Raw genomic sequence first — 23,880 nt, 5'->3', positions numbered from 1 at the left:
TTTGTCTAGATATTGCAGAGCTCTTTTGCAGCTGGAATGAGCAATGCTTAGAGCAAAGCAGCCACTTAGTGCTATAAGCACCTTGAGGACTTATTGATGTGAAACTAGCTGCAATCTTCATTCTGTCATTACACCACAGCCATCACAGGAGTAAAGCACCATTACTGACAGAGGAGGAACTACAAAATCTTTTAAGGTCACCTGTGGCATAAATTTTTAATAATCCTATTTCTGTTCAAACCTAAACATAGGGTGGAGAGATAGTCTGAGATAGTGCTTGCAGTTCTGGAGGGGCTCTTAATTTTTTGCATCTCATAGACTTAGCATGGGGATTTAGTTAACCAGTTAAAATAAAATAGTAAAGAGTAGAGACATCACACTGGCAACAAAGATCCGCATAGTCAAAGCCATGGTATTCCCTGTAGTAACATACGGATGTGAGAGCTGGACCTTAGGGAAGGCTGAGCGAAGGAAGATCGATGCTTTTGAGTTGTGGTGTTGGAGGAAAGTTCTGAGAGTGCCTTGGACTGTGAGAAGATCCAACCAATCCATCCTCCTGGAAATAAAGCCCGACTGCTCATTGGAGGGAAGGATACTAGAGACAGAGTTGAAGTACTTTGGCCACATCATGAGGAGACAGCAAAGCCTAGAGAAGACAATTATGCTGGGGAAAGTGGAAGGTAAAAGGAAGAGGGGCCTACCAAGGGCAAGATGGATGGATGGCATCCTTAAAGTGACTGGACTGACCTTGAAGGCCAACAGGGAGCACTGGCATGGGCTGGTCCATGAGGTCAGGAAAAGTCGGAGACAACTGAACGAATGAACAACAAAATTTCGATTCTATCTTTTTCTTTCATTTCCTTTTAAGATAATGTAATCAAGAAAATAAGAAATCATTTGTAATAAAAAGGAATTGTGGGAGTTGAAGTCCAAAACACCTGGAAGGCCCAAGCTTGCCCATGCCTGTTCTACAGTGTAGATGAGCCCCAAGTGTGCATGGCGTCCTTTATGTGGCTAAGGGGACATCTGTTCCCTGTTGCTTCTGCCCACAGAGTGCAGTGTGGGAGGAGGAGGAGGAGGAGGAGGAGGAGAGGGTTTCCAAAGCTCTCTTCCTCGTTCTCTGGGTGACTTTCAAGGGGAGGCTGACAAGCAGAGGACAGCTGAGCTTACTCAGTGTTGCTTCTGCAACAGCACTAGCTTTGGCTGGACAGCGCGCATGCGCACCCTGGCTCTGACCTACTTAAGGCACGCTGAAGCCGGGGAGCTCTGGCTGGCTGCCTCTTTCTCGGCCGGCTTTGCGGCTTTTGCCGAGACAGGAGCAGCAGGAGCAGCAGGAGCATTATCCCGACGCCGCTGGAGCTTTTGGAGTCAACGCCCCCCAACGCCCAGGTGTCCGACCCCTTGAAGGACTGCAGAGCCGGACAAGACGAGCCCTCCCTCCCTCCCTCCTTCCTTCATGGGCTTTCCATGTAAGTCTTTTCCACGAGGGTGAACTCTGCGGCACGAGGAGCAAATCAGGAAAGGGGCGGATTCAGAGATGGATGGATGGATGCATAGACAGAGAGACATACACCGTTCATTCCCATACACTCAGATTTGGGTAGAGAGAGAGGTTGACAAATAGATACATACAGGAACATGCATCTATTTATTCCCCCACATTTCTTTTCTGTAAGAAAAGCACCCGACTTTCCAAAGTCTGCCAAAAAAATGGGAGAAAGAAAAGCATAATATAGGAGGAAAGAAGAGAGAGGTGCCGCCTACTCATTGTTGGCTCCATTGGGTCCAACTTGTAGGAGCTTAGCGACCAAAAAAGGAGGATAGAGTGGATAGAGTGATGGAAGACACAGGTAAGTTGGAAGGAACTTCCCAACAGACCTCACAACTGCGTTGTAGGTTTTTTCAGGCTATATGGCCATGTTCTAGAGGCATTCTCTCCTGACATTTCGCCTGCATCTATGGCAAGGTGACCTCACTACCTCTGAGGATGCTTGCCATAGATGCAGGCGAAACATCAGGAGAGAATGCTTCAAGAACATGGCCATATAGACCAAAAAAACCTACAACAACCCAGTGATTTCAGCCATGAAAGCCTTCGACAATACTCAGACCTCACAACCTCTGCCATAGATGCAGGTGAAACGTCAGGAAAGCATGCTTCTGGAACATGGTCATACAGCTGGAAAAAAACTTACAGCAACCCAGTGATTCTGGTCATTAAAGTCTTCGACAACAGACCTCACAACTTCTGAGGATGACTGCCATTGATGTGGGTGAAAAGTCAGGAGAGCATGCTTCTGGAACATGGCCATATAGCCCGGAAAACTTACATCAACCCAGTGATTCCAGCAATGAAAGCCTTCGCCAACTGACCTCACAACTTCTAAGGATGCTTGCCAACAATGTGGGTGAAACATCAGGAGAGAATGCTTCTGGAACATGGCCATACAGCTTGAAAGAACTTACAGCAACCCAGTGATTCCAGCCATGAAAGCCTTTGACAACAGACCTCACAACCTCTGAGGTTGCCTGTCATTGATGTGGGCGAAATGTCAGGAGGGAAATGCTTCTGGAACATGGCCATACAGCCCGGAAAAGTCACAGCAACTCAACTTCCCTTCCCTCACACACACTGCTATTTATTCCCATTCGTACATACTAGATAGGTGCATACTTAACCTTCCACACTCAAATCTGTCTATGAAGGAAGAGAACACACCCACCTTTCCAAACAGGCTGCATGGTTCTGTGAGCACATGGTGAGGAGTAGCATGGTAGGATGAAAGGCAATAGAAAAAAGAGAGATGCCTATTGCCTACTCTTTGCCAGCACCATTTGTTCCAACTCATTGGCACTTAGCAAACAAAAGAGGGAAGTGGGATTTGGAGTGATCAAAGACAGGTAAGTAAATTTTTTCCCAATAATATTTGGGCAGAGCTTTAGCTGTGCCAGGACAGGATGTATATGTTACTTCCAGTGAAATGACATGTTTATTTTAAAGTTTCCATGATGTGAGTTGTGATGTGTCAGGCCCACTAGAGGCCCTTCCACACAGCCCTTTATCCCAGAATATCAAGGCGGAAAATCCCACAATATCTGCCTTGAACTGGGTTATCTGAGCCCACACTGTCATATAATCCAGTGCAAAGCAGATAATGTGGGATTTTATTCAGCTGTGTGGAAAGGGAACTTTGTAAATCAAATAATAAAGTGCAGTTTCGTATAATGAAAGGCAAGTAAGTTGGAAGTGATTTCCCTTCCAGATAAGATTTGAGCAGAGTTTTCATTGTGCCAGGACAGGCTGTATTGTTACTTCCAGTGATATGACATATTTATTTTTAAAGATCCCAAAGATGTGAGTGGAGATGTGTCAGGCCCACTGGGGGCCCTTCCACACAGCCCTATATCCCAGAATATCAAGGCAGGAAATCCCACATTATCTGAGTATGGGCTCAGATAACCCAGTTCAAAGCAGATATTGTGGGATTTTCTGCCTTGATGTTCTGAGATATAAGGCTGTGTGGAAGGGCCCTTGGTTGTGAAGAAGCAGCTCTAGGAGTTTAATGCTGAAGGTTGTGAATTTTGGTTGGAATTGAGTTTCCTTGTGGAGAGGGAAAATGGGGTATTATTATTATTATTAATAATAATAATAATAATAATAATAATAATAGAGTATGGATCATCGATGTTGCAATCCCAGGTGACAGTAGGATTGAAGAGAAACAACTGGAAAAGCCAACACGATATGAGGAATTAAAGATCGAACTGCAAAGACTCTGGCACAAGCCAGCCAAGGTGGTCCCAGTGGTGATCAGCACACTGGGTGCAGTACCTAAAGACCTTGGCCTGCACTTAAACACAATCGGCACTGACAAGATTACCATCTGCCAACTGCAAAAGGCCACCCTACTGGGATCTGCATGCATTATTTGCCGATACATCACACAGTGCTAGACACTTGGGAAGTGTCCGCCGTGTGATCCAATACAACAGCCAGCAGAGTGATCTTGTTTACTGTGGACTCATCTTGTTGTGTTTCAAATAATAATAATAATAATAATAATAATAATAATAATAACCACAACAAACTAATAGATAGATGCACACATGCACATACACTCAGACTGATCCACACATGCATACCCGCACAAACTGATACTGATCTGTGTATAAGGAAAGAGAGTACACCCATTTTTCCAAATGCACTGCATGGATCTGTGAGCATGTGGGTGGAGAGTAGGATGATAGAAAGAAAGGCATGATGCAAGAGAAAAGGAAAGAGAGGTACTTTCTGCTTGCTGGCTCCATTTGGTCCAACTTGTAGGAACTTAGCAACCAATAATATGCCATCTTTATTTTAAAAGATCCCAGGGATGTGAGTGGTGATATGTCAGACCCACTTGGGGCCCTTCCACACAGCCATATAACCCAGAATATCAAGGCAGATAATCCACAATATCAGATTTGAACTGGATTATCTGAGTCCACACTGCCATATAATTTGGTTCAATGTGGATTTTATGCAGCTGTGTGGAAGGGGCCTTGGTTGTGAAGAAGCACCTCTAGGGGAATAATAATAATAATAATAATAATAACAACAACAACAACAACATTTTGATTCCAACCCAGAGCCCCTGGTGATGCAGTGGGTTAAACTGCTGAGCTGCTGAACTTGCTGACTAAAAGGTCACCAGTTCGAATTCAGGGAGTAAGGTGATCTCCTGCTGTTAGCCCCAGCTTCAGCCAATCTAGCAGTTCGAAAACATGCAAATATGAGTAGATCAATAGTTACCGCTCTGGCAGGAAGGTAATGGTGCTCCATGCAGTCACGCCAGCCACATGACCTTGGAGGTGTCTATGAAGAATGCCAGCTCTTTGGCTTAGAAATAGAGATGAGCACTAATCTCCAGAGTCGGACATGACTGGACTTAATGTCAGGGGAAAATCGTTACCTTTACTTATATAAAAATATGGCTCTTCGATAAAAATTAAGTAGTCATTGTTGTCAACTTAGTCCACTAAGATGGAATCGGTGATATTATTAATCCTCTTCATAAGCGAGGGAATAAAAATAAGTTTTTAATGCTGAAGGTTGTGAATTTTGGGTGGAATTGAGCAGTAACAGATTGAGTCTCAATGGGGGGAGAAAAAGCAGGAATTAATAAATTAATAAACTTAATAAAGATAGCTAGATGATTGATAGATAGATAGATAGATAGATGCACATACATAGACTCAGATGGACTGATCCTCACATGCATACCCCCAAACACTAATACCTATGAGGAAAGAGAATACGCCCACCTTTCCAAAGGCACAGCATGGCTCTGTGAGCACATGGTGGAGAGCAGGATGGGAGAAAGAAATGTGTGATATGAGAGAGAGGAAGAGAAAGATTCCTGCTCTTTGCTGGTTCAATTTGCTCCAAATTGTAAGAGCTAATTGACCAAATGGGAGGGAATGGATAACATGATGCAAGACAGGTTAGTTGGAAAGAAATTCCCTTCTCATGCAGACACCCTTATTTATTCCCACACACACAACTAGATATACACACACCTACCTATTTATTCTCTCTCTCACACACCTGTCAATCTGTGAAAAAAGAGAGCATTTGCCTTTCCAAATGCACTTCATGATTCTGGGAAAAGGTAGAAAGAAACACATGCTATGAGAAAAAGAGTGTTGTCTTTGTCTACTCTTTATTTTGTTACAACTTAAAGGAGCTTAGTTGTTGTTTTTTTCATGTCAGGAGCAACTTGTGAAACTGCAAGTTGCTTCTGGTGTGAGAGAATTGGCTGTCTGAAAGGACATTGCCCAGACTAACATAAATATTGTTGCATCTGACTTGTAAAAGCAGATAAAATATTTAATATGTATTTTTACAATTTATTTTACCAGCATGGAATACAGGATGAATATATTAAAGTAGTCAGACAGTTATAGTTTGATGCCATCCCTGCAAAAATAATATCCAGGTATCTGCTAATTAAAAAGAAATCAATTTGCTTTTTTGAAATGATACAGTTAAATCTACCACAAAATACAAAGGGCTGCAAAAATGTCTCATTCCAATAGTGTATATAAGTTATTAAACAATGGTCTTATTTAAAATGTTTAATGTTTTACCATCCTTGTGGGAGGTTTCTCTCATGCCCCTTCATGGGAAGCTGGAGCTCACAAAGGGAGCTCAACCCACTCTCCCCAGATTCGAAGTGCTGACCTTTCCTGCCGGTACAAGGGTTTAACCCATTGTGCTACCAAGTTAAATAACAAAGCACGGTTTAGTGTAATGAAAGGCAAGTAAGTTGGAAGTAACAATAAGGTTTGGACAGAGCTTCAGCTGTGCCAAGACGCATATATTATTTCCAGTGATGTGCCATCTTTATTTTTAAAGATCCCAAAGATATGGGTGGTTATATGTCAGGCCCGCTTGGTTGTGAAGAAGCAGCTCAAGGAGTTTAATGCTGAAGGTTGTGAATTTTGGGTGGAATTGAGCCAAAACAGATTGAGTCTCTTTGTGGAGAGAAAAGGTGGGGTGTAAACAAACATAATAATAATTAGAATAACAACAGCAATAACAAATAGATAGATGCACACATGCACATACACTCCGATAGATTCATCCACAGATGCATACCCTCACACACTAAAAGTAATCTATCTAGAAGTAAAGTCAGTATGTCCATCTTTCCAAATGCACTGCATAGATCTGTCAGCACGTGGGGTGAAGAACAGAATGAGAGAAAGAAAGGAGTGTTTGGGGTTTTTTTCCATGTCAGGAGCGACTTGAGAAACTGCAAATCGCTTCTGGTGTGAGAGAATTGGCCGTCTGCAAGGACATTGCCCAGGGGATGCCAAGATGTTTGATATTTTACCATCCTTGTGAAGGCTTCTCTCATGTCCCTGTATGGGGAGCTGGAGCTGACAGAGGGAGCTCATCCACACTCTCCCCGGATTAGAACTTGTGACCTGTTGGTCTTCAGTCCTGATGGCACAAGGGTTTAACCCACTGTGATGTGTGAAGAAAGGAAAGAAAACTACCTTCTCTTTTCTGGCTCCATTTGGTCCAACTTCTTGGAGCTAAGCAACCAAAAAGTGTGTGGGGGGGGGGGGGGATAGATAAGGTGATGGAAGACAGGTGTGTTTGAATTAACTATGAATTCTATGATGCTATGAATGAAATGCAGCTTTTGATATATTTTTTTAAAGCAGGAAACTCAACCAGATTTTGATCTGCTGTCACTCTTCAAGGGCATATCTCTCATTATCATTTCACAAATACGTTATCTGTTTTCCAAATAGGTGAAAGTTTATCAAATCCCCCCCCCATTGATTGCAATGATAGCCAGACCAAAGACCTTGTGAAACTATTTCAAGCACAACCAGTGCACAAAAACCTCTCCAATCAGCCCATCTTCCTCCAGTCTGGGCTATTTATGGGTGATAGAACACATGACATGCATTCACAATGTCCTAGATTCAAATTCCAACACATACAGCCAGAATTGGATGAAACCTTTTCCTGAAAGATTGCAATAGTTATAGATTATACTAAATTTAACAGGCTGTCTGAGTTCAGATAAAGTAGTTCACTATGTCCTTTCCTAAGTCTGTTTTGACTGCACAGAGTTTAAGAAAGTTATATTTTCAGACTGTAACTTCTAAATCCCTTGACCAACATGAAGGGTAGGCATTTTGGTGGAGAATTCAGGATTCCTGAAATTGCAGTTACAGTATAATCCAGTTTCAGTGGCTTTTGGGAGCATCAGATAAATATGCAGTTAGCCTGTAAGAAAAAGAAAGAAAGTAGTTGATAGTCCATGTCTTTCCTCTTAGGAAATTGGTTCATAGGTATGAATTCACAGCAAATTCTAGAATGTCATTGTGCATTATTATACCCTTGAAGGTGAAGATAACATTTCTTTTGCTGACTATTCCCCTGTTCAGGAGATATCGCTTCACTTTCTGTCCCTGTGACAATTGGATTTTGAAAATTCTGGCTTGCTGTGTAAACAAGGATTGATGGTAAAACTTTAGTGGAGACACCTTTTCCCCATGATAACTCTTTCAGAAGTGAATTTCCCTTCCTAGGGGAAAATTTTCCTCTCACTTCCGGTCACCACAACCACTGTGTGAAATTAAGATTCATATGTAAATTGAATGTTTGTAACTCAGGGACCGCCTGTAATCACAGGCTAGAGCTACACTGCCATGTAAAATCAAGATTATCTGGTTTGAACTGGATTATATGGCAGTGTAGATACATATAATTGTTGGAGCTCAGCCTGTGATTGTGTTTAAGGATCAGGGTGCTTTCGATGTGGGGAATGATGACAATGAGTTTCAAGATGGCAATGGTTGATCAATGATATTGATGCAGAAAATGACCAGGAGATCCCTGTTCCAAGTGTACTTCCTCATGAGAATGTCCCTGAAGGGTGTCACGATGATGGTGTGCTCCCTGAATTGCTACCAGAGAATTCCCATGATTTGGAGCTTGAAAACAGCTCAGCACCTGGCCCAGCTGCAGAAATTCATGAGCAAATAGATAGATGGGAGGAGAGTAGTCAAAACAGAAGAGTCGAACAGTGGCTTCGGCATTCTGCCAGGCTCAGAGAGAGAAAGATAAGAGACTCAAAGCTAAAGCGAAACCAATTTCTGAGTGCTTGGGACACACCTTAATGAGGAGATAAAAGTCCCAAGTACAGGATATGTAGTCAGATGTAGCATAGTTTGGCATCAAGTCAAATTCTCGTCTTTGTTTCTTGGAAGCTTTGCTTGGAAAGATTCATGCTTAAGTGCCTTTGTTTCATGGTTTTGATTCTTGGATTCTATGATTTTATATTAATGCCTTGGATTCATGTTTCCTAGTTTCTTGGATTTTACTAGAGAAGTTTTTGCCTTTTTTCATGGATTTTGATGGATTATTACCCTGGACTACTTTGTTCCGGCTTATCTTCGTATCTAATTGGATTTACCTCTTTCTTGAAAGTGCTTTTTACTTTACTGCTTTTTAATTATCTTCAATAAAGGGATTGTTTTCCTACTTGACTGTGTGGTGTTTAAAGTCAGAGGGTTTTTCTTGGTCTGGAGTGCAACAATAATACAATAGAGTCTCGCTTATCCAACTTTCGCTTATCTGACATTCCGTCTTATCTGATGCTCTTATCCGACTTCCTTTTTTTCTCCAGCATTTCCCCTTCAATTAAAGGAACTCTCCCCAACTCTTTTCTCCATTCCTAATAAGTGAAAAAGGCAGGAGGAGGAGGAGGGGGGAGAGGAAGGGTTCTCAGGTTATTATTATTATTATTATTTACTTCATTTATATACCGCTTTTCTCAGCCCTTGGGCGATTCAAAGCAGTTGAGACCTTCCTTTCAGCAGGCATTTAATCTTTCATTTGTTACTATTATTATTCATTTTATTGTTGGCTTTTTAATTTTTTCTATTTCTATCCTCCCTCCCTAGAAAAAATGGGTTTGAAGGCAGCCAAGCAATATGAGATTACAGTAAACTAAAAGTGCAATTGAGGCCCCTTCTATAAAATCGAGATTATTTGCTCTGAACTGGATTATATGGCAGTATAGATTCATATAATCCAGTTCAAAGATGATAATATGGATTATCTGTTGTGATAATCTGAATTATATGACAGTGTAGTAGGGGCATGAAAAATACATTACTAAGAAAAGTGCAGCAGTTGGGTTGTTGTAGGTTTTTCGGGCTATATGGCCATGTTCTAGAAGCAGTCTCTCCTGGATTATATGACAATTATATGACATATAAATGTCAGTCTCTCCTGACATTTCACCTGCATCTATGGCAGGCATCCTCAGAGGTGACCTCACAACCTCTGAGGATGCCTGCCATAGAGGCAGGTGAAACATCAGGAAAGAATGCTTCCAGAACATGACCATATAGCCCGAAAAACCTACCACAACCCAGTGATTCTGGCCATGAAGGCTTTCAACAGTGCGGCAGTTGATAGGCAATAGATTGACATTGGTCATCTCATTGTTTGGTTGTTATTGGATTGAATATTTTGCATTTCAATTATTGCAAACTGCCCAACCGTTAGCCAGGTAGAAATTTGATAAATTACTAACCAGCACAAGGTCGAGAAAAACCCCAGGGGGGGTGTCTATAAACCCTATTGAGTTTGCTTTCATAAAATATACTAGCCCCAGCTGTGACTTTGTTCAGATTCAAAACAGATTAAACTGTGCTCGAAAAGAAGCCATTGTAGCCACTTGAGTATAAACACTGTTCAGAAAAGAGCTGAGAAGTGTTCTGTTTACAGTGTAATAGCCACTGTTTGGGCACTGGATTAAAGTTTGTCACTGTACAATGGTTGTATTGTCTCAAAGCTCTGGAATTCTCCTAGACCATTTAGCACTTCGATGAAAGAGGCTGTGCTGTTTGTTCGTGCATGTTAAATAATCAAATAATTTAGTATTTATATCCCCAGTTTTAGACCAGTTCTTTTTTTGGAGGGTTGGGGGAGTTAAACACTTTTAAATTTAGTGAATAAAACTAGAAAATAGCATTACCAGAAGGAATGTAATGTTGTAAATGTGAACACTGATAAAGCACTATGGCAGCGTTTCTCAACCTGGTGGTCTGGACCCCTGGGGAGGGTCGTGGAGGGGATGTCAAAGGGGTTGCCAAAGATCATCAGAAAACAGTATTTTCTGTTGCTCATGGGAGTTCTGCGTAGGAAGTTTGGCCCAATTCTATCATTGGTGGGGTTCGGAATGTTCTTTGATTGTAGGTGAACTACAAATCCCAGCAACTTCAACTCCCAAATGTCAAGGTCTATTTTCCCCAAACTTCACCAGATTTCACATTTGTGCATATTGAAAATTTGTGCTAAGGTTGGTCCAGATCTATCATTGTTTGAGTCCACAGTGCTCTCTGAATGTAGGTGAACTACATACAACTCCAAAACTCAAAGTCAATGTCCACCAAACTCATGGGAGTTCTGTGTGCCAAGATTGGTTCAGTTCCATCATTGGTGTTCAGAATGCTCTTTGATTGTAGGTGGCCATTAAATTCCAGCAACTACAACCCCCACCCCACCAGTATTCAAATTTGGGCATATCAGGTATTTGTGCCAAATTTGCTCCAGTGAATGAAAATAAGTGTGTTTATAAGGATATATGAGACATGGGCCATCTTCGGCCTTTCAGGTGTTTTGGACTTCAACTCTAGGTGTTTTGGAGTTAAAGTCCAAAACACCTGGAGGGCGAAGTTTGCCCATGCCTGGTTTATATACCCTGGCAAGTCAGAAGAAAAGTCTGCAGTTTGCTTTAAGGCAGTATTCACTTTATGATGGTGGGCTGGAATCTAACCAATGAAGTATGCCTGTACATAACTGCATTAACCTTTTGTGTAGTGTTTTTCTAACGCACACCCATTCCTGCATGTCACTCAAAATTACATTGACAATGAAAACATCCCTATATAGCCATATGCACATTAGCGTTGCTTTGTTATACTTTATCTTCTAATATGACCTTCTAAAGTTCTGTGCTCAAATTCAGATGAATATGGTTGTAGCATTGCTGCAGGTTTTCTTTGCCAATGTAGGAAGTGAGAGGAGAATGAAGGAAAATGTGTCACCCATCACATTTAGAAAATGTGCACAGCTGAAAAGAGATATTTTTACTACAACCGAGCAAGCATACATCCAGTGTAAACACTAGGGTTGTGCATTTCAGGTGAATTGCTATTCGTTTCTGCTTGCTGAATACCAGAAGCTTCCCATATTCGCTTTTGCGTACCTATCTGTAATTTTGCTACAGTTATGAATCATAATTGTGAGTGTGCTGCCGAGTGGGCGTTTTGATTTCTTATCCCAAAAAAGCAGTTCTTTTCAGCCCATTGGTGGTAATGGGGAACTTTCCCCTGGGAGCCTTTCTTCTCTTCTCTTCAAGGGAGTCTGGGTATCAGCAACGGGGTTAAGAAAGCACCCTATCCAGCCCATTATGGGGGGGGGGGGGCTCCTACAGGCTCCCCTTTCATACCTTCATTAATACTCTATTTCAAAAAGCATTAGAGTTAGGATACACTCCTTCTGGATCCTGTCCCTTCTGTTTGTAAAAAGGAGACTGGATTTAATGCTTCTTAAAGCTGTTTCTACTCTAGAGGAGAGGCAGGCACATGTGCTTTCTCTCCCAGCACCAGCAGCATGCCACACAGCTCTCTAAGGCATTTTAAGGAAGCCCAAGGAAGGAAGAGCGATGACCTGGAGCTCAGTGGAGTTATCCTCACTGGACTACCTTAAAAATCCACTCTCTTGCCTACAATCTTCTTTTCGCTTGGAGTTTTGCTTCCTTAAAGTTGTTTCTGCTTTCTACTCTAGAGGAGAGGTAGACTTTTTGTTTGCTGGTATTACTACTATTAATAATGATTATTATATTTTAGATGTATTTTAGAAGGAGAGGAGAGGAAGGGAAGGAGAAAAAGAAGCTAAAAGGGTGACTCTCCAAGCCCCCAAATGTGCACGCACCCCACCCACCTTCTCTCAGGTCCCCAACTCCCAGTCAGTCCCACTAAATAAAAATAATCAGAAAAATAAAGGAAATAAAAAAGATTCAATTGTAATGCCAAATAGGGGAGGAGGAGCCATGATCGGCTGCCACGTGGTCCCTTTTCAGATGGGTATCCATGAAGGCCGGGCTCTTGCCATTATGGTTACCGGATCAAACCGAAAAAGTTGGATTGGCCTAAGGGAACGGCTAAAAATGGTTCCAGGCTAGTAAACACACATTCAGTCTAATGTGTGAATTCCCTATGCTCATGGATGGACATCTTGGAAAAATATAGAGGATACTTTTGCCCTCCAGGAACCAGATGCCAACCATGTACCTTCCAAAATTGCCATTTTTTTCTCCATATACAGTTTCCATGATGTATGGAAACTTCAAGGGACAGCAGTTTTTCTATATGGCCCATACATACATTTTGATAATAAAAATTTGAGAGGAGGGGAGTTCAGTGGGAAAAAACAAGGGGTGTATGAAGCAGATAGGTCACATGAAAACCCACCCTTCTGTAGTTAGATCCAGCTATATATTTTGACTCTTTGGCTTTGGATATGCTGTTGTTGTCTATTCATTCAGTCGCTTCTGACTCTTTGTGACCTCATGGACCAGCCCATGCCAGAGCTCCCTGTCAGCCGTCACTACTCCCAGCTCCTTCAGAATCAAGCCAGTCACTTCAAGGATACCATCCATCCATTTTGCCCTTGGTTGGCCCCTCTTCCTTTTTCCTTCAATTTCACCAGCATAATTGTCTTCTCTAAACTTTCCTTTCTTCTCATGATGTGGCCAAAGTACTTAACTTTGTCTCCAATATCCTTCCCTTCAATGAGCAGTTGGGCTTTATTTCCTGAAGTATGGACTGGTTGGATCTTCTTGCAGTTCAAGGCACTCTCAGAATATTCCTCCGTCACCACAGTTCAAAAGCATCTATCTTCCTTCGCTCAGCCTTACTTATTGTCCAGCTCTCACATCCATAGGTTACTATGGGGAATACCATTGCTTCGACTTTGGATATAGAACAGGTGAATTACTGCAAATGAGAAAGGTGTGTGTGTGTTTGTGCATGTGCTGAAAGCAACCCATTGAATTTCATAGTTTCCTTAGGCAAGGAATACTCAAATGGTATTGCCAGTGTCTGTTTCTGGAATATAGCCTACAGTACATGGGGCTCATTAGCATTCCCTAAAATGATGCAATTAATGTTCAGTTCCCATGAACCACCAAAACCATTGACAACTTGACTCAGGATACTGAGGATTCTGGAAGTCCAATACATGCGGAAGGAACCAGTTTAGGAAAGGTAGCTTTCATCCTGACAGAACTTGGAACTAGAATCTTGTGACTTTATACAGCATAAATGATGTTATGCAAGGGGTTGTACATTCACAGAGGTTGCACAAGGGTAGCATTCAGTCGAGGGTTATGTAAGGCTGACACTAGCATAAATGATTTTGCAATCCTAGGACTGCTGGTGGGTGCTCCATATGTGCAATCCATAGCAGGAGCAAGAAGCTGAAAATATACAGCCATGATTGTACAATAGCAAAATCCAGTACTGCTGCATAATTATTCTTGCAAAATCTCATACTTCACAATGAACAGAATCTTGGCCTGAGTATTTGAGTACTGTTTCAAAGACCATTAATTTGACTCACTAACTGATTCTGCCTTCTTCATTCCAAATGCAGTCACAGATTCTTTTTGGTGTACTGATTATTATTTTGTAACCATTGCCAGTATTGCTTTGTGTATATTATATTTAGTAACTCCTTACACAGTTTGTACTGTTTCAAAACTGGGCTAATAGTAATTCTCCTTGCCTCTGTTTTTATAAGAATGAAAAAAAAAGAATGAAATAGGAAAGGCCGCGGACCATAATTTAGTTCTTGCGGACCACTGGTGGTCCACGGATCACAGGTTGGGAACCGCTTCTCTACAGTAATGGAGCCTTCATTATTACCTCATTGTACGGGGTTTACAGCCCAGTCAAAGCCCTTTCTCTTTTTCCTAGGGCTCGAGGCCTGGGTAAGTGTACCTTTCTCCCAAATTTATTTATTATAAAAGAAATTAGGAAAACAGAATTGCATTTTTTCCTGTTCAAGTCCTTAACTGATGCCTAATTCATAGGATACATTGAAAACATGTGTTGGAGGTAGGAAACAGTAGGAAAACACCAAGTACAGTATGTCCCAAGTTACCAACAAGATCAGTTCTGTAGGTTTGTTCTTAAGTTGAATTTGTATATAAGTCAGAACATGTATTTTTAGTGTAACTCTAGCCAAAAAAATATGTGGTTTTTTTTTACTTTGGATACCATGGGAGAGATTTAAGTGGTGTTTTTGTTTGGGTTTTTTGTTTGTTGTTGTTTTTGTTTGATTGTTTGTTTGTTTTGCTGTCTGTGTCCCTATTGAGAAGATTTAACCTCATTTCCTGTCCCTGTGATAATTATATTTTGAAAATTTTGGCTTGTTGTGGAAACAAGGATTGGTGAAGAAAGGTTCAGTGGAGACATCTTTTCCTCATGATAAAACTCTTCCAGAAGTGAATTTCCCTTCTGAGGAAATTTCTCTGTCTTCCTGTTGTCTTACCCCCATTTGTAACTATGAGTTGTTTGTAAGTCAGATGTTTCTAACACGGGTACTGTCTGCAATAGGAAAATCTGGGTTAATAAGGCCAGATTTATATTTGTCAGCCCTCCAGCTTAATTCTTCTCATTCTCTCTCTAGTGATGGGCATTCGTGTAATGAGTTGAACAAATATCTAATAAAGTGGTACAGCTGTTTCTGGAATTATAGCTTTGTGTACTAAGCCATGGAGCATGGCTTGCCTGTCTTACCAAATAAATATGTCTGATAAATAATTCCAGATGATTTATGTAGCTGTAATATTCCTAATCCTTGCAGGAGCCTCATAAAAGACAATCACAATCAACTGAGCAAAGAGCCACATGAACTTAAAAAAGAGGCATTAATCAAAATAAATTATGAAAAGCAAACTGCACTGCAGGAACACTGTATTTTCTTAGGCTAGATCTTACAATTGGACTAAAATCCTTTCAAAATCATAACATTTAATGCACAATATCAATTAAACCATTTTATTCAATAGAAGTATCTACTGGGAAATGTTGATTTTTTTTCACCTGTTGAAGCCTCAGACTCTTTCTACACTGCCATATAATCCAGTATTTGATTCCAGATTATATGTTTATAACTAGACTATATGGCAGCGGAGACTCATATAATCCAGTTCAAAGCAGATAATATGGTATCAGATTCTGGATTATATGGCGGTGGAGATCCAGCCTTTGAGCCAATTCAGATGTTATGTCAAATATAAGGAATGCAGGAAGCTGTCTTATACTGAGTCATACATTGGTCCAATTAGCCTATTATTGTGAACTCATAATAATTATTATGAACTCATAATAATGCCCTAATGGACCAAGGGTGTATCTCTACCACTTGAACTGCAATAGCTCAATACTATAGAATACCAGCTCTTTACAAGAACTTTCAGCCTTGTCTGCTAAAGAGTGGGTACAACTCCTATGATCGAATAGCCACGGCAGCTAAAGTGCTTCAAACTGCATCACTATATTGAAGCACCCCAAAATTTCCTCAAGTTTCAGGCAGGATTGTTTTCTAGTTCCATCTAAAGATGCCTGATACTTGGTGAAATACCACTGGACCCTGATTAGCTTATAAACTCCAACAAAACTGTTTGTTCCTGGTAGTATAGTGATTAAAGTTGAGGTCTGCAGACTCAAGGTTCTTAATTCCCCGGTGGCACAGCGGGTTAAACTGCTGAGTTCCTAAACTTGCTGAGAAAGTTGGTGGTTCAAATCTGGGGAGCGGGGTTAGATCTCGCCGTTACCTCCAGCTTCTGCCAACCTAGATCAATAGGTACAGCTCTGGTAGGAAGGTAACGGTGCTCCATGCAGTCATGCTGGCCACATGACCTTGGAGGTGTCTACGGACGACGCCGGCTCTTTGGCTTAGAAATGGAGATGAGCACCACCCCCCAGAGTTGGACACAACTAGACTTAATATCAAGGGGAAACCTTTACCTTTTTAATTCCCATCCAGAAAGGTATTGTCTTAAGCATTAACTGCTTAGGACCACGATATGTAGAGAACTGACTGCTTCCATTTGAACCCGTTTGTTTTCATACTGTGACTGCTTACCTCGTATTAATGATGTTTGATTTCACTAATATACTGCTGTGTTTTAAGTATTGTTATCTTGGTAAAGTGTCATAGAGCCTTTCCTTAATTGAGGGATGATATCTCTCTACTCTACATACTAAAGTGACATCTTCTCAGATAACTCATCTCCTGATTTGTAATGTTGCCTTGTATGTTATACAATCAGCATCTGTACCCACTGCATAAAGGATAAAACAAAAATAGCTTGGCTAATTTCACTCATAGTTGAAACTCATCAGTTAGTAGATCCTGGTTATATAAACACCCGTTATGTCACTGAAATTACTGGCATCTGTGAAAGGATGAAATAAATGAGGATTGTGTCATTCCATCTCCATATTAGTGCTGTATCTGAAAGGAGTGCTGAATATAATAAACTCAGAAATGGTGACTGAGAATTTTGGGAGCTATACTGCATGTTATACATAGCTATAGTACTTCAGTGTATTTTTTAGGTGCCTCTAGCTCCAATATGTCTTTAGTGAGAAGCATCACAAACCAAACCCTTTGGAAATACTATAATGTTGTATTGCCAACTGCTCCAGAGGGGAAAAAAACATAAAGTAAAGGTTTCCTCTTGACATTAAGTCTACTCGTTTCCAACTCTGGGGGGTGGTGCTCATCTCCATTTCTAAGCCGAAGAGCCAGCATTGTCTGTAGACACCTCCAAGGTCATGTGGCTGGCACCTTTACATAACATATGTAGCTATGTTATAAGTCTAGCTTTGTTTTAAATATTCTCACTAATTTCCTGTAATGACTTGACCTTCAGTACATTCTGTCGTCATTATATAAATTGCAACCCATGATGTTCAATGATCTCAAAGAAAGATTGGGGTTACATAGCAGAATGCTTTATCTATAGTACTTACTTATCTATTCAGTACAGGGAGATCCACCAGTGCACAATATGTAGATCTGAAGCCTTGGGCCAGAACAGTGAATATGCTGTGGAATAAATAAACAACACTGCTGATTGTATGGGGTCGGGAATAGACAGAAATCATTGTTCTGGCAGAACTCTCATTATACTGGTATGATCCCTTTCTGCCAGCAGACCTCACAGATTGGCCTGCAAAGGGATTGACCAGAACTACTGTTTTGCTAGCTGGGATCAATCAGTAGAAAATCCCCCCCCCCCCAAAAAAAAAGTGAAGAAAGAAAAAAAATGTGCCAGGACCCAAGGTATTCCTGATCCAAGCCTTCCCAATGCAGAATACAGCTGCTTTGCTGTCCAAAATGAACCCTGGGAATAAATCGGTCCTCATTAATTTCTGACAATACTAAGTTGAGAGAGTTTGGATCTGGCAGACCTTCAGCTAGCCTAGGATCCACTCAGATAGCCCTCACTCTCTTGGTGGATTAAGATTGCACTGTTAAATTCCACTGAATACAAATGGAGTTTAATAATAATAATAATATCATCCAGGAAACAGCAGGATTGACAAGAAGCAACTGGAAAAGCTTACATAATATGAGGATTTAAAGACTGAACTGCAAAGACTCTGGCACAAGGTAGTAAATGTGATCCCAGTGGTGATCAGCACACTGGGTACAGTGCCTAAAGACCTTGGTCTGCACTTGAAAATGATCGGCACTGACAAAATTACCGTCTGTCAGCTGCAAAAGGCCACCCTACTCAGATCTGCACACATTATTCGCCGATACATCACAGTCCTAAACACTTGTGAAGTGTCCAACGTGTAATCAAATACAAAAGCCAGCATAGTGATTGTGTTTGCTGTGTACGAATCTTGTTATGTATCAAATAATAATAAAATAATAATAATAATATACTTTATTTACATTCTGCTTTCTCTCCCCAGAGGGTCTCAGAGCAGATTACAATACCTATAAGGCAAACATTCAATGAAACAATGACATACATTATACAGATAAAGTAAAGGTCTTTCCCTTTTACCTCTCCGGTGTCTGGAGGTGATGCTCAACTTCTGGCCATGGGGAGGTGCTCTTGTTCCATTTTCCATGCCGAAGGAGCCTGCTCTCCGTAGACATCTCCGATCTTTTTGCTGGAATGTCTGCATGGGGCACCTTTTTACCTTCCTGCCAAGGCGGTACCTATTGATTGACTCACATTGCATGCTTTCAAACTGCTAGGTAGGTAGACAGAAGCTAGGACTGACGGGAGATTATCCTGACTCATGGCTTCAAACTGCTGACCCTCCGGTCAACAGCCTTTCCTGCAGATGGTGGTTTTTAACCAATGTTCTAAAGGGGCCCCACTTTCCTTCGTAGACAAGTATAGGATTGTCTTACATATCAAACCTTCCCTGCTAATAAGCCCTTTCTTCCTTGCTGTAATGTGTGTGTGAGAGAGAGCTAAGGGAAACAAAGCAGTGATGATGAAAGAGAGCTTTTTGCGATAACACATTCTCAAAATTTAAAATTGGTATGGTGCCTTCATTGTGAGCTTCCTAGGAGCAGCTATGTGTGTAGATCTGATAAAGAGCAGAATGGTTTTTCAGGAACGTATGAAATGTTCCAAGGCAGGAATGACACAAACTGACAAAAGCCAGACAATTCATAGCCATCAGAGAGTGTTATTGATCTCCCTTTGTAGTCTCTCACTGTCTGATCTTTTAATGAAGAGACATACATGAGTCTGAAAATTGCCTGTGAACTTCTGAACTCAGTGCAATGCATCAATACATTCAAACATTTTCATGTCTTCAAAAATTAAAAAAATAGGAAATATATCCATATATCCATATTCATACACACAGACAAACACACCTTAGATATCAGGAAACTTTTTTTTACAGTAGTTTGGCTTTTTTGAGTTGAAAGGATTCTTTTTAAGCTGCTTTAATGTTACAAAGATTAATATTACATTAAAAAAGAGGGTACTAGAGAGTCCCATAATGTGCTATAATGAGTTGAGCTTGGACATGTTTCTTTTCGGACTACAATTCTGGAATCCCAAGCCAACAGTGATTATGCAGATTAGGGATCCTGGGAGTTGTCAATCAGGAATGAAGACGGGAAGTATAACATATCATAACTGGTTTAGGAAATGTTTAAAGGGATGGAGTTCAGTGATAAGACATCAGTCTAAAAGTCCTTGTGAGTCCTTATGGTAGAAGACCATCTAGTCAGAGATGAACACATCACATTTACTGGTATTAAAGGTAAAGGTTTTCCCCTGACATTAAGTCCAGTCATGTCCGACTCTGAGACTCTGGTGCTCATCTTCATTTCTAAGCCGAAGAGCCAGCATTTTCTGTAGACACCTCCAAGGTCATGTCATCAGCATGACCTCATGGAAGGCCGTTACCTTCCCGCAGAAGCTTTTCTCCCCCACAGGGGCTAACAGCGGGAGCTCACGCCACTCCCTAGTATTATGTCCATGTAGTTTTGTTATGTGTGATGAGAGCTTTTCCAGCAACCATGTATTTCATGTTTGCTTTTTTTTTATTTTGACTTCACTTATACTCGTATAGTTCTTTTCTCCCCCAGGGGGACACAAAGCGGTGTCCAACAAGTTCACGGCAAACATTCAATGCCTTACAACATATAAAAAACCTAGTATAAAAAGAACTGTAACACATCACTATAAATTAAACTGAACTGTATTAAATAGAGAAACAACAACATCTAGGCATTTAAACATGACATTAAGACATAGTCAAAAACATTAAAATCACATAATCCAGAAGCTGAAGCCCGAGGCCTTTCCAAAAGTCACTTGTACATAATCCTGTATGGGTTTTTTTTTCATTGCTTATTGCCCAAAGGCTTGGTCCCACATTTATGTCTTTATTTTCTTTCTGAAGACCAAAAGGGAACGCACTTATCTAATTTCGGTAGTTCCACAGCTGAGGGGCCACTGCTGAGGAGGCCCTGTCTCTTGCCCCCACCAGTTGCACTTGCAAAGGACGTAGTGAATAGTGAATGGTTATTGTAGTAATTGTTTATTAATTATGTAATATGTTGGGTTGTTAACTGTTTTTACACTGTAGCATTGAATTTTTGCTGTTCTTATTTGTTGTGAACCGCTGTGAGTCGCCTTCGGGCTGAGAACAGCGGTATATAAGTAAAATAAATAAATAAATAAATAAATAATAAGACCAAGAGCAGGGCCTCCATGAGATGGTTCATAGAGGGACAGGCCCGTAGCCAGGATTTTGATTCGGGGGGAGCTGAGTTTGATTTTGGGGGGGGGGGCTGAGTCTGAGTGAAAGAGGGTCTACCCTAGCAAACCTTTTGTATCATTACCCCAATACCCCCATCATGATATGAATAAACATAACAGTTTAAATAAAGTACCAGTAAGGCTTTCTCGCGGACCACCATGAGAATTTTTTTTGGGGGGGGAAGCCCCTCAAGCCCCCCCCCCCCCCCCCCGGCTACATGCCTGTAGAGTGAGATACATTTGGACATGTAAGCTGGGCCGGAACCATTTAAGACTTTATAGGCTAAAGCTAGCACTTTGAATTGTGCTCAGTAGCGGACTGGCAGTAAGTGGAGCTGGCATAACAGAGGAGTTGTATCCCACTCCAGTGAGAATTCTGGCTGCTACCCAATGGACCAATTGGAACTTCTGAACAGTCTTCAAAGGCAACCCCATGTAAAGCATGTTGCAGTAGTCTATTCGAGATGTAACAAGAACATGGGCTACTATTCTAGCCCACCGCTCGTTCATGGTGGGTCACCTGTTCTCTAGTACTTGGCAACTTAAATTGAGTAATGCAGAATATATCATTTACTGCATTTATTAAATTACAATAAATACATTAGTTGAAACAAAACAGTATTTTCTAGCATTAAATTAAGCTGGACAGCTCAGCAATTGGGAAAATGTGCACACATATATTCAGGCACTGTGATATTATTAGCATGAGCTAAAATAGAATATTGAGAGATATTATTGCTTTAAATGGAATTACTAGACTAATGCTCTGCTTCTCTATTCCTCCCCTTCGTTTTCTAAACTGAGTTGTTTTTATTTTGTAGGGTTCTTTTATCTTGGCTTTTGAAACTCCATGGATCAAGGTTGATGTATCCAGCGGCTCTGTGGGGAGGGGACATTACGAAGCTCTTGATCCATTCAGAAGTACATTGAAAGCAGATGAACATGTTCAACAGCCACCTCCTTTTGTATTACTGGACTACCATTCACCTTTTTGTCTTACTAGCAGTTTTAACAACTGCTGAAGAAGTCAATAATAGCACCTTAAACCGCACTGACATGCTTATAGGATCTGTGCCTGTAGTCACCTCCAGAATCGATCACGTTATAGTCAAAGAAGGCTTCAGTGCCTTGATCAACTGCAACATTCAAGGTCAGCCAGGACCAGAGTACAAGTGGTACAACTCCAATGGCCGTTTAGTAAAGGACGATGGAGACAGAGGTATTGTTCTTTCCTATTTTTGCATCCAGTATATGTAAATTATGTATATGTCTCAAGCCCCCTTTATTTTGTGCATTATTTTTGTGAATCATTCAATGCCTACCAGCCTTCCAAGGTCAAGCAACATATCATTGCTTCTGCTTCTGTTGAGCAACAGGCAGATAGAACTGCTGTTTTCCTGTCTAGTTTGTGTGCTTCCTAGAAGTAGCTGGTAGGCAAACAGCATGTTATTTTATGTAATTCCTTTCTACCCTGCTAACTGTGCCTTCAGACAGAAAATGGGTAAATACTTTCTTGCCTTAGAAAGGAAGGAACAAACTGAACTGCTGAAAATGGAATTTCAGAAGCTGCGTGGGAAGCACACAGTACAGCCTTTTATACTCTGAGTGGTTCTGCTAAGATTTGAATAATACCAATGCCTTTCTCAGAGTCCTAGTGTTCAAAAGACCTGTAATTTGCAGCGCCGATGCACAAGCACAGCACCTCTTGTATGAGTTGCTAGGCAAGGTGAGAAAAGGCATGGAAAGGTGTTATTTATTTATTTATTTATTATTTACAATATTACTACTCCATCCTTCTCACTCAGGGTAGATTACAATGCACATATACAGGGCAAACATTCAATGCCAATAGACATACAACATATATAGACAGACACAGAGGCAATTTAACCTTCCAGCTTTCCGGCTTCATGAGGGTATGCTCTATTCTGGCCACAGGAGGAGCTGCCGCTTCACTGTCCACTTGTGACACTGATTCCTTGATGGAGTACTTTCTCATTCTTACACATGCTGCTGGAAGGTTTTATGGTGTAAATTAGTTAAATTAACCTCCCCACATAAAGTGGTACCTAAATTTCCTATTTGACAGATGCAACAGTCTTTCGAGTCAACAGCAAGCTAGGCTATTAATGATCGGGAACTCACTCCAACCCAGGCTGGCTTCGAACTCATGACCGCTCAGTCAGTAGTGATTTAATGCAGCTGGCTACTAACCCAGCAACATTATGATAATATTATGAATGATGTATTAGTACTATGCTAATAATATAGTATGTTATATGTACATATGACTTGTAAACCGCTCTGAGTCCCCTTCAGGGTGAGAAGGGCAGCATATAAATGTCGTAAATAAATAAATAGCTGCACCACAGCCCGGTCCCAACAGTGTTAATGACTTAACACTGTGAGCACCTACTAACCAGAGCACAGCGGGAGTAAGACTGCCCCATTTGCTCATGCAATGTTTTTTTTTTTTTTTCTACATGTACTTCTCTTATGGTGGAATTTCTAGCATTAAGGATTTGAGAGAGTCCTGGCAGAGAGAGGGCATGTTTTGCATACAGCACAGAAGCAACACATTACAAGTAGTAGAACAACTTAGAAATAGTTAACTTCTCTTTGATAGAACAAACATAGTGGTGTTTCATTTCAGAAGTAACATGAGAAGCAAGATGGTCCTACTAACATTTAAGGTATTTTTAGAGGTACTTTGATTTTTTAATTTAAAAATGCATGTTTTATTGCCATTTTATGATCAGTCATAATGTTTCTTTTAAATAATAAAAATTAATGAATGACTTATAGGCTAATGCAACAAGGTATTTTTTTTCAATGTTCTTAACCAATAATGATAAACTACTTTTCAAACACCAGAAAGGACATACATTACTTTCGAAAGGTAACTTTTCAACCTTGCAATTCCTGCAGACAGGGCTAGGAAAGTCTACCACTGGAAACCCCAGATAGCTGT

The 23,880-nt window shown here is 40.9% G+C and overlaps 1 protein-coding gene across 1 annotated transcript in view; it reads left to right on the top strand.

Annotated features, from left to right (window-relative positions):
• The first annotated feature begins 1,155 nt into the window (after window positions 1–1,155).
• MFAP3L (microfibril associated protein 3 like) overlaps window positions 1,156–23,880 on the top strand; it is a 30,653-nt gene continuing 7,928 nt past the window's right edge. Inside the window, exons 1-2 of the mRNA XM_060778714.2 lie at window positions 1,156–1,469; window positions 21,731–22,128. Coding sequence (XP_060634697.2) covers window positions 21,846–22,128 — 283 coding nt within the window. The 5' untranslated portion in view covers window positions 1,156–1,469; window positions 21,731–21,845. The remainder of the gene's footprint in view (window positions 1,470–21,730; window positions 22,129–23,880) is intronic.

This window comes from Anolis sagrei, chromosome 5 (genome assembly GCF_037176765.1).
Source record: "Anolis sagrei isolate rAnoSag1 chromosome 5, rAnoSag1.mat, whole genome shotgun sequence".
NCBI lineage: Eukaryota > Metazoa > Chordata > Lepidosauria > Squamata > Dactyloidae > Anolis > Anolis sagrei.
This window is presented reverse-complemented; position numbering and strand designations above follow the sequence as displayed.